Genomic DNA, 12,041 nt, shown 5'->3' with positions numbered 1-12,041 from the left:
CCACAGTGACGGGAGCCAGCTTCGTGGTGTTTAACGGTGCCCTGAAGTCTTCCTCGGGGTTCCTGGCCAAGTCGAGCATCGTGGAGGGTACTTGCCCAAGCCGGCTTATGTGAAATGACAACGCGAGGATTTGCACTCAGGAGATGCAGTGTCCAAGCGCGTGTGACATGGCTGATAACAGCGATGATGATGAAACTTACAAAACGGTCGAAAAAAATTTAAGTTAAGTTTACATGCCGTGTCCATCCATAGGGGGGGGGGCCCCCATTGAAGTGCCTTCCCCTCCTGCAGGGCCCCCCCATTAAAGCCCCCCCAGGCCCCGCCCCCCCGGCCATGTGCCTGCTGGCGATGGTGTGCTGCATCAGTGGTAAATTGACAAAGTGAGCGTCCCCGTGTACAAAGGCAACGGAAGAGTGGGGTTAGGGTAGGGTTGGAGTGCTATTCTCTAGTTGGCGAGTTAGAGTTAGGGGTAGTGGTGGGGCTAACACCAGATTTGCTATTTGTTTAGGGTTAGGGATAGAGGCAGTCCTAGCAGCTGTTTGCTTCGGGTTAAGAGTTGAGCCAGTGCTAGTGTCCGGTCGGCTAGCTGGTTAGGGCCAGTGCTAGCAGCTGGTTGGTTGGCTAATGGGTTAGGATTAGCGGTAGAATTCAGGCAGGTGTCTGTGTGTGTGCGTACATGTATGGAGCAGTGATGTAGCGTTCAGCTGCGCGAAGAACCTGGCCACCCGGGTTCGATTCCCGCACGCCGCCATCACCAGTAATGATGATCTGAACCTATCCTGGGCATCCCCTAGGTCGACTCAGCCTCATTGAGTACCTGGTGCGGTGTGTAAACATCGCCACTGTGGAGACAAAGACGGCCGGGCGTGGTCCTGTCCACCCACCCCCTCGTGTGCCGTGCTGGCCTTCATAGGTGCTCAGTAACAGCACTTTCCCCAACAGCCTGTTAAAGGCTATACACGGGGGATCTTTGTCTTTGTTGTGCAGACGGGCTCATGGTGCAGATCACGGCGGAGGGGATGGAGGCGCTGCGCTCGGCGCTGCGTGAGATGCGCGACCACACGCTGGTGTGCGGCCGTGCCGACGGGGAGCCTCCTCGCGAACACGTGCACGCACGCTGGGTCGCCGACGACGCCGCCTTCAACCGCGGGTGGGCACGCACGCACACACGCACGCACACGTGCAGATTTGCGTGTACTGACACGCGTACGTATGCATGCATGCATGGACACACGCGTACTAACACGCACGTACACACGTACTCGCGTACTGACACGCGTAACGACACGTGTACGCATACTGACACGCCCGTAAGCACGCACGCACGCATACTGACGCACGTGCGCATGCACTCTTGACGCACACACACTTGCATGCATACTGCCGCATGTGTGCGCACACATGTGCGACAGCGTCGGCGAGCAGTGATGAACGGCATTGTGAGATGAGCGCTACGAGAGGGCCCGACACAGTCAGACAGGTTCAGTAATGAGGAGCACCGACCACAGCAGTACCGGCGCGAGATGCAAGAGAGGCAACGAAGCATCGCTCGCAGAGAGAGGCCCAGGAGGCAGGGCTGGCCCATCATCTCACGTTCACTCTTTTAGCAGAGCGACGCGGGCATGCCCTGGAACCCGCTCCTCGTGGGAGGGAGTCTCCGTCGCAGGGAACGCTGTAAAACGTTTATAAAACTCGGATTTGACGCAAAATGTAAGAAACGTGCTGTGGCTGAACGCCGCCTCCAACGACTTCCGTTCCGCCACCCTCTCCCCTGTGGTTTCCAGGGTAACGAGCCCCATCGATGGGCGCTCCATGGAGGGAGTTCCCAGCGTCAAGATCTTCCAGGGGTCAGAGTTCAAAGGCAGCGGGAAGATCATCAGGTGGACGGAGGTCCGTATACACCAAGTGATGTGCACGTGTGTGTGTGTGTGCGTGCACAGTTGGGGAGCGGTGGCTTAGTGTTTAGCGCACTGCACTCCAAACCCGGCGACCCGAGTTCGATTCCTAATCACGGCCAACACCCGTAATGATTATCTGACCCTGTCCTGGGCCTTCTCTCGGTCGACTCGGCTTCAAATAAGTACCTGGTGCAGTGTTTAAACATCGCCACAAAGGAAGGCAAAGGCAGTCGGGCGTGATGCTGGCACTAACAGCACTTGCCCAAGTCTGTTCTGGCTACATGGGGGATTTATGTCTCTGTGTGCACACGTGTATTTGTACATGTGGGGAGCAGTGGTGAAGTGGTTGCCAGACATGCACGTGATGTCTGAGCCTGTCTCGTCCCTCTGCGTGGCTGGCCCGGCCTACAAGCCGCACCCGGTGTTGATAAGTAAACTATGTCAACCGAAATATAAACATGAGACCCATTTAAGTACTGTGACGGCCTTGACAAGCATGTGTGAATATGTAGATGTGCGTGTGCAATTTAAATGTTGTCTGTATCGGACCCTTTTTCATCGCAGTTGTGTCCATAGTATCTTAATAGGGGTTTCTAATTCATTTATTTCAGTAAGGCCACGTAATGATCTGACCAAATTTGTGTTGTAAAACCCTCCACCACCAGACACAGCCGATCAAATAACATTGTTACGTGCGCAAACTTTGAAGAACACGCCAATCATCAATTACGCTCACTCAGATTTCGAACACTGGTACAAAATCGTCCAGGAAGTTTGAATAAAATCCAGTGCATTAGAATGCTTGTAAATGTGACAGTTAAATTGGTTTGGTTGAGTCGAGTGGTGGAGGGTCATTGCACGCAAATCTGCCCAGATCATTACGTGGCCTAACCGAATAAAAATCTATTCTGAACAGTTATATTGTCTTCATAAATCTACGTGTTCAGTCTTGACGGGGAGTTTACGTGCGTGTGTGTTTATTGAAGTGTGTGCGTGTGCGCTCATTGTGGTCTGCGAGCGCAGGTGTTCTTCCTGCAGAAGGAGGAGGAAGGCGTCGGTGAGGGCGGGAGTCGGGAGGGCGGTACGTCGACCTTCGACCCCGCGGACCACAGCCGCGTGGCGGAGGCGGTGGCGCGCGCGTTTTGCGTGGCGCTGGCACCTCGCCTCAAGGAGCTGCGCGAGGATGGACTCACGCAGCTGGGGCTACGCCTCACCCTGCACTCTGAGCAGGTACTGCACGGAGCTACTCCTCCCGTCGCCCCCCCCCGCCCCCGCGGTGACAGTCGCTGACGGCGGAATCGCGGGCAGTTTCTGCAGAGAACAGCGGGTGGATTCGCCACTGCGGCCCTCGTGTCACGGGGATTTTAAAGAGACGCATTTAATTAAAAAACAAATTTGGTCATAGATATAAAACCGCGCTGTACCTGTGTATGGTGAACTTCTTTCGCACCGTATGTAGCCAACTGTGCTCATCGGAGGCGCTCCAAAAGCTTGAAAGTTTGAACGGCAAGCAAAGCGGCGCCAACTTGTTGCGTGATACATCTTCACGCTGCGCGGCAACATCACGTGGCAGGGCAGGGCTGGTTGAGTCCTGTACTTCACAGCCAATACGCTCGCATTATTAATCGTTAGATTTATTGTCAGAATTAAATGTGATTTTAAATGCATTTGATGCTTTTTATTATAGAAAAGCAATATAAATAACAAATGCATATCGTTAATAGGATAACATTGGTCTCGTGGAAATAACGGGGTTGAAGAAAACAGATTTTCCGGGGCTATCCCAATCCTGAATTAGTCCCGGGACTTTGAGGACACATGTCGGACAAGGCTAGTCAGGAGAATCGTTGAGCTTCCTGCTCGAAGGAGTGGCTGGGAGTGCTCATTTCTGTTGACAGCCCCGAACCAGCATTTAGAAATTCCCCACGCTCTTGAATGCCTCTCCATAAGGCAGCCACCGCTGACGGCAGACGCCGCTAACCCTATCTCAAGCTAAATTGGGGATCGTTGCCCTCTGCGTGCGCGTTCTGTGACCAGGTCGGTTACCAGGCCGGAGGAAACGGGCAGCCGCTCCCCGTGCAGTACATGAACGAGCTGGACTGCGCGCTCATACCCATAATGCACGGCGGTGGAGGAGGGGGCGGCCCGGGCGATGGCGCCGTGCGCATGGAGCTCGTCTTCTCCATCATGGAGAACGTCTCCTAGCGACTCAGCGGACCGTCGCCGGCACGAGGCTGCTGTTGCTGTGGCGACGGCGACGAAGCGGCGCTCCGCGAAAACCGAGTTGCTGCCACTGCGCCTCCGTCCATTTTGATGCTGCGAGGGTCCTTGCGAATTGAACGGATGTCATATATTTTCGAACGAGCCACGCTCGTTAGCGGCCCGTGTCTTTCTCTATTTCGTTATTTTTCAAGCCGCTTTGATTTCTACCAAAAAAAAACGTCTCGACGTCCAGTTGCCGATTGTGCCGGGAAGAACTGTCCGAGAGTGAACTGTGCATTTTCACTTTGTACGCATGAGTGTAATTTTACGGTGGGGACTTCGGAACGTGCGCACGCACGTGGACACGCGGACGCTCGGGACGCGAGGAGAGCGCCGCTCACCAGAACTTGGAACAACGGCAGCCCCGCCCGCTTGGCATGGGCACCGCACCACTCCCGCCAGCGCCAGTCGACAGCAGACGCACCGAGACGGTCGTACAAAACATACCAGGCCTCAACTGACACACGCAACGCACCCATAGCACATCCTTTCTCCCGCGGTTCAGCCTCCTCTCACTGATGAAATGCATTTACAGCAAAACCATTTAAAAGGTCTCAGCACTGATGATACCCAGTCGGCGCTATTGGAATCGCGTTCTGATATGGAAAAAATGTCCTCACACAAATGGTCAGCAGAGCTCCACCTCGTCACTCGAAGCGTCGCCGTTTCCCAACGTGGGGCGTCTCGCCTGGATACTCTTGTAAAGAGTGGTCCACACATCGCTCACCTTATTTTATTTCAGCCCTCGGAATTGAGAAGAGTCTAGTTTATTACGAGATATATTTGCGCACGCGTATTAGCGACCTGGGTTAAGACGATCAGCTCACTACACTCAAATGTTTGGTTTCATCAGGACCGGCCACCTAGATTTGCACCCATGTTTAATCGGTGCAGGCTCATCGACCGACATGGCCATTACGAATCCCCTTAGCCACGCAGCCGCCCCTCGGCAGTGCCTTGTGCTGTCATTGAAGCCCAGTCGCTCTCCTTTATTTATCTGGGCAAGAGCCCAACGAGGCTGGCTGGCAAGCTAAATTGATATTTAACTTGCAAAGGAGACCTGGAAACAATACGTCTGAAATTTTATCGGCTCTGAGCTCAGTGAAGCCAACAGCTGTCTTGACTAGTTGCGCACTACCAGTTTTTTAAAAATATTTATAATTGGCAGGTTATTCAAAAGTTTGGGGTTTATTCCGCAGTATTTAACACCCTCTTTACTCAGAGCACTTTAATAAGAATCATGATAATAATTTGATGCTAAAGTTACCGGGAGATTGCCGTGGGAATAAAACCATTGTGTCCACGCAAAGTGGCTCGGTGGCGAGCGTGCTGGCCACTCGGGCTGCTCGCGGACTCGGGCTCCCTGCCTTCCTCGTCGATACTTTGAGCGGTGTCCCGGCCTCAATTTGCGCAGGAATCCAGTGAAAGTGGGCATTCTGCATACCACATAAAATGCATTACGCTGACACCAACTAATTTTGTGTTATAATCAGCGGGGCTTTCTTGTTCACAATGTTAGTGTGTGGACCACGCCTGAAAAGCCACCAGTCGGAATGCTGCTGCTGCTCGTTCTCATTCGCCGACTTTATTCAACAGAACCACGACCCTCTCAATGCGGCAGCCATTGCTAGACTCGCATCATCGAACGCGACTCGCGATCGCGTGCGATGAGCGTGGCGCCGTCGTCATCCAGGTTGACGAGCAAGTGGAGGGTCCGGAGGGAGAGGCCTAAGCACTGTCGACCTGAGCGTCGAAACACTAAATCCTGTTGTATGAATTGTAAAAAAACAAAAAAGTGCACGTTAAAAACACTGGGGCTTGCTTTAAAAAGCGTTGATGTGAATTTTTTGCCGGAACGTGATTCGCTCGCACGTGACCGCTTTTCATCGTGAGTCGCAGCATTGAGGCGGCTGCCCCATTGGCAGGCGCTTTCCAGTTGGCAGCGTCGCTCGGCAACAGGTTGCAGGTTGTCACCGGCTGTCACCGGCGCTGTGGCAGCCGCACGAAGTCTTGACGAGCAATGTTGGCGTGCAGCCCCTCCACCACCCGCCCCCCCCAATGCCTTGCTACTGTCATTGATCTCTCGTTTCGTAGGTTTACTCAGGAAAGTCTCGCTGAGTCGCTAGTTCTAACGGGCGTCGTAATGTTTGGCCAAATTCGTGGGAAGAAACCAGAGTGCCTCGAGAAAACCCGAGCGCAAAGAGGAGAGCGCTCAAACCCCAACAGACGTCCTTCCGGCACCTCATCTGACCTTCGTGGATGCCTCGCACAAACTCCCATCGCTGCGGCAACCACCAACCCCACCTCCCACGTCGCGAGATGAAAGTCCCCTCCCACCGCATGTGGCTCTTCGGATGAAGCTTTTGATATGCTCGCAATATCCGGTGCTAGTGTCTCGTGCAGGTTGATGACACCGTGGAGCTATGCACTTTTAAATCTTGATTGAAAACTCATTTCTTCAGAACAGCTTTTTGTGTTTAGTTTCTTGTCCTTCCCCTGCACCTCCGATTTGCACGGTTGGCTACGTACAGTGAGAAAGAGGTTCAACATAAAGCACGTCGGAGCTCCATCTTGCGAAGTGGGAGGTGGCTCTGTATTTGTCGTAGCTCTTTATGAAGGAGGGCACTGCCATGTGCTCGGATGGATTGGTGTTAGAATTAGGGCTGCCCATTACTATAACCAGTGGCACAGATGTAAATAAATGTGTATAATGTCGACCATACAGAGATTGTTGGTAGTCTGTACCCGTAAATGAACACGCAAAACAAAATATACCTGGGTTTTTATTTAATTTCGTTATCAAAACTATCTGTTGAAAGCTGTTTAAAAAAAAAAGGATTGCTTATTTACCTCTCAAATCGTGGCACCCATCGACGCGACAGTGAGCCGCCACGAGGCGTTTCACGTTCACCTCTGCGCTGGTGTCCCATCGAGTAACGCAGCAGCTCCCGGCATGCACCGTGCGTCGTGGTGTCAACCGGGCCTCATGGGCTCCTCGCACCTCCCGATGGGAAGCGAGACTGCCTTGGCTGTGACGGCGCCCGAGGACGCTGCCGCTGTGCGCCAGGGAGTCGTGTTGCTGTGGCTTTCGATTATCGTTCCTCGGTAACGACGCTCACAAGTCCACCGCGGATTTGCACGGTTGACCGCGTACGGTGCGAAAGAAGCTCTACGTACGTACAAAGCCCAGAGAGCCCTGGGTTCGTGGTGGCTCCAAGGAAGGAGGCAATGTGGGAAATCGCTCCCCCCCCCTCGTTGACACCCAGAGAAATGGGTATTTTCATTTACCACAGGAAACACATTGGATATTTGTAGTTTACGTAGAACTCTATTTATTAAACAGCTTAACATGTTGGGACCGCTGCCTCTCCAGGGGAGTTTCTAGATCCGCCTCCTTCCTCGGTCGCCACCACCAAACAACAGCTTCAGTATTTTTGGGTTACGCCTTCAATGAGGCCGTGGTCTCTGCATTGTCATCAGCGCCTGCATCCGGGAAGCCGAATTATGTGCACGGGTATTCGGCTTTACTTCAGCCCAGACTTGCGCGATTGGTTTTTTTTTTAAAGGGACACGAACCAAATAAACAATCCACTGCTTTATAACCATCCACTCCAGCGGCAACCCCAAATGTCAATTTCGGCTTTTGCATTCTGGAGAAATGAAAACCCAGTTGCTCTGTTGGCGCCTTGGCACGGGCATCCAAACGATCAATTCCATATTACCCCTCAAATGACATCACTTTTCATTCGGTGTTCTTTCAGGGTCGAGCTTTTACACAGTCGCTCCGTCGCTTTTGTTTCGGCTTTGTATGCAGAGCAGTTCACGTGTCCAACTTCATGAAGAAGCCCTTAAGAGGATCTGCTTACCTGAGTGTAAACACCAAAAGCCCGATGGTGGCATGCCCAGTTACTTGTGGCTTGATTGAGATGTTGGTTTTTTTTGTTATCGTTGGTTGGTGGGAGTCCAGGATTCAAACCCAGGGCAAAGCGGCGCAGGGCCGCAGAGTTGTGACGCAGGGACTGTGAGGCGCAGGGCGTGATGTGACGACGACCGAAAACCATTTTATCACTGCGCAGTCTTCCATTACCGACGACGATGTGAAGGATTTGCAAGTGCCGACGAATAATGTATACAAATCAATACTGTGTTGACGATGTGGTTTTTGCACGATCTCATCTTCCTGCACCTTCTTTGGGCAGGGAATGCGTGAAATGTTTTTCATTTACTCTTTACGACTTACATCACCCTGCAGTCGTGTGGCCCATTAGCCCCCCGTCCGTCCATCCCACCACCTCCCATCGGCAGCAACAGCATTATTTACAAGTAGCCTGGAGTCTGGATCACCCTGGGGCGCTCACTCATTGAGAACCTCGTTGAGACGGGCGGGATCTCCGCATGGCACGTGCCAGGCTGTGCGCTCCCTTCCCACAACTTGTACGAGTTTCGTTCACCAGGCGAGAGCCCGATGAGATTATACGAGTGGGGAGGAGGGTGCTCGCATATCAGCCGGTTAGCTCCACATCGATGGTTAATTGATGGCAACAACTTGCTCATTTCTAAGGATGAGTTGCCAACGCATCCTGCCAACTTTCCACGCGCACATGAAAGATCGCATTAATTGGCGATACTCTGCGTTGGCAGTGGTGCACGAGCACAACGGACGCGCACCACACGCTCGTTAATATCGCTGCATTAAAAGGAGAAAAAATGGGAAACGTTTCGGGCAATGGTCCTTCAATCGGTGTGCTGTTAAGAAGGGCCATGGTCCAGAACGTCGCCTGTTTTATATTAAGCACCCTATTTGGTCGCGTGCGATGCAGATGAGACCATGTGCCGCCGTTTTAGCTCGAGTCCCACATGCGAAAGTGACCCACGGCCGAACTCTGAAGCAATGTTCGCATCCCTTTACAACTCTTGTCTATGGGGCGTCTGGAATATTGCACTCACATCTGGGTTCATGGGAACACCGCGGTGAATCTCAGTGGGTGCATCCATTGCACTGTCTCAGCTCTCGCGCGTCATTCTCATACCTGTCAACTCCTCATCAGTGCCCTACCTTATTACAGACTAATTCAGACGGTGCCCTTATAAATCTCAACGTTCATCCTACAAAGTCTCCATCACAAGGGAGAAAAACGAACAAATAATAGATACAACATTGTTTTCCCGTATTTAAACGGCCGTATGGATCTAAAAACTCAATTCTCCTGCACAACAATACGGATAACCCGTGTGGGTTGACATGGTGTCCATTCTCGAGGATCAGCTTTCGACCGTGCCAGGTATCCACGCCCGCTGAGGCTATCTCCAAGTCGCCAGCAATGCACCAGACTTCGACAGATTCTCGTAAAGCTAAGCGGGGAACAAGCATGTTGCCAATGGAGCTGCGGGGGCTCTGCTCTGGATAGCACAGGGGTGGTGCAGACAACGCCAGCGTTGTACTGCACTAATATGATCCCAGTCTCTGCTACCCTCACCTTTCCCCCCTTCAATAGGCCACACTGAAACAGCGTGGTGAAGTATGGTCAGACAACCCCCACAACCCACATGGCATAGGGAGAGCCTCATCCAGCAGGGGGTTAACAAAAGGGCCGATCAAATGATTGATCCTGATTGCAGAGGCATAGCTGGGTAAGCACGGGACATGGGACAAATCAAACTTCCACACTCACGATTTACACTGCCTATATATATAAAACATCTATATACGGCTGACATTGGCCCTAAAAGAAAAGGGCTTTGTGTAGTACCAGCCAACTCTCAAGGTTAACGTTTCGCCTTTAGCACAAGGCGCTGGTTGAGATGCGTTGTAGAGCTTTGCAGTTCCTTTAAAAACGGGTGGCTTGACTTGTTGAATCGCACTGCGGAAATCATCAGACTGGTGGCATTGTGGTGGTAATGGGTTTGCCTCGGTAGAAACCGACTCGCTGGCGAACGCGCTTTGGCTGCTCTCGTCAAAACTTACTCGTCACAGCGAATGATGACACCCCCCCCCCCCTTTATCCCAGGCATTGCAATGTTTATTTTATCGTTCAATATAAAAGTGTCCGATGGAGTTGTTTTTGTAGCAATTGGCATAATCCACAGCGCACAGCAGCACATGACATTGACGCACACACACCTAGCATCGTGGTAAAGTGTGCAGCCTGAATGCAATACAGAACTCCTCTTATCCGCGGCCTGTAACCCTCTACTCATTACCTGAGGCAGCTGTAGGCTCCATGAAAGCACCTGTTTATTATCCCCCGGCCCGATATCCATCCGCGGTTATCCACGATTTTGCCCATAATGCATAGCGATGGGGTCTCCTCATACTCGTGATTTTTTGTGGGGGATTCATCCTATTGTCCACGGGTTAACCTCGAGTTATGTACCCCGCAAATGGGAGTCAAATTGCAGATAACCCCTCGGATAATTGTATCCGCGATATCAGTCCCGATATTACCGCGGATAAGAGGACTGTCATGTTTCAGCGCGGCACTGCTCCATGTGCAGCCTCATGAGGCTGTAGTTGGGAACACATTCAGGGTGTGGAACTTGGCACTGTTGGTCATGGCCAGTTTGAAAAAAATGTGGCCAGTCATATATCTGGAATTTAATCACCATGGGGTTTTGACATCAGTGTCAATGTCAATATACGTGAACATGGTGGCTAGCTTTTTGTGGTGTATAGTTTTCATGAAAATATATGTAATGTCAGAGGGGATGATGCACACTTCTGAGCAGTTTTAACGAGTACAGTATTCATTGTTTTCACTTTGTGTTTTCATTCTGAAATTCTCAACAACAAGAAAATTCCCTCCGCTGAAATATGTCTGAGCAGGACTGCACTTTCTTACCTAGATATCCTGCCAGTGTTTAGGTTGGAGCGTCTAGGAAAGCAAGGGGGGTGTGGGGTCTATAGGCCGTTGAAACTATCTGTCGCAATTCAAATGTGCTCCGTGGCAGTTTAGAATAGTCCTCTGATACTTAGCCCATGCTTCCGCAAAATACAAGACCGTAATATGAAAGGCTGCTAGGTTTAACTTCAGAATATCATGAGCAGCATTATTAGGCGGGAACAGAACGATGTGCAGCAGACACGCACTTTTTCCACAACAAAGACAGACGTGGGTGCTTGGAGCTATGATGGAGAAAACAGACTGCCGGCAAGAAAATCATTCTTATGTCATTGAGATTCAATTTCGAGATCTAAGGGGATGTTTTACATGTTGGAAGTATTCGTGTTATAGAGCAATTGGAAAACGTAATTTTGCTTATGGTGGGATTTATCTGTTGATCAGGATGACTCTGTCGCCATCTGTCCAATGGCAGGGCTTCTCCAACTAGCTCCATCTTGTCCGAATCTTGATATTATTAACTTCACTGTGCCCACCCCCATCACCCCCATGCCCTCACCCCCGTGCCCCCTCGCCTCCCCCCGCCTTCTCTGTTCTAACGAGACTTCTCCTGGTCCCACTGTAGAAGAGGGTCACTGTAAGAGACAATTCGTGTTGTTTCCAAGGTAAGGTTAGGGTTAGGTAAATGGTAGAGTTAGTGATGAGATTAAAGTTACGTATAGATGGGGGTTAGGGTTAATGTCAGCATTAGTAAAGTGAAATTGACCAGATGAGGGCTAGGGTTCGGAATGGATACAATTAATAGGTGTCGGATGTTCAGAAATTGTTCATGTAACTGCTAGTAAGAGGGATAGAGTTAGTGTTATGAATAGGGTTTAACAAATTTGAGTTGCAAAAGCATTTTATTATAGTTTGAATCACTTGTATTTTTTGGATGGTATATTACCCCCACACACAGGCACGTACACTACACACACATCCGTGTATTCCCTCAGAGGCAATTTACACACACATAGATGTGCAAAGATAGGTGTACACACAC

At 51.2% G+C, this 12,041-nt stretch overlaps 1 protein-coding gene across 3 annotated transcripts in view; it reads left to right on the top strand.

Moving 5' to 3' along the window:
• Positions 1–11,532, top strand: part of LOC133348879 (zinc finger FYVE domain-containing protein 9-like) — a 51,843-nt gene extending 40,311 nt beyond the window's left edge. For all 3 annotated transcript variants that reach the window (XM_061561979.1, XM_061561961.1, XM_061561970.1), the window contains exons 15-19: positions 7–87; positions 988–1,150; positions 1,785–1,890; positions 2,922–3,128; positions 3,936–11,532. In XM_061561979.1, coding sequence (XP_061417963.1) covers positions 7–87; positions 988–1,150; positions 1,785–1,890; positions 2,922–3,128; positions 3,936–4,103 — 725 coding nt within the window. In that variant the 3' untranslated portion in view covers positions 4,104–11,532. The remainder of the gene's footprint in view (positions 1–6; positions 88–987; positions 1,151–1,784; positions 1,891–2,921; positions 3,129–3,935) is intronic.
• Positions 11,533–12,041: the final 509 nt, after the last annotated feature.

Source organism: Lethenteron reissneri, chromosome 4, assembly GCF_015708825.2.
Source record: "Lethenteron reissneri isolate LAM-NWPU_2019-01 chromosome 4, ASM1570882v1, whole genome shotgun sequence".
Classification (NCBI taxonomy): domain Eukaryota; kingdom Metazoa; phylum Chordata; class Hyperoartia; order Petromyzontiformes; family Petromyzontidae; genus Lethenteron; species Lethenteron reissneri.
This window is presented reverse-complemented; position numbering and strand designations above follow the sequence as displayed.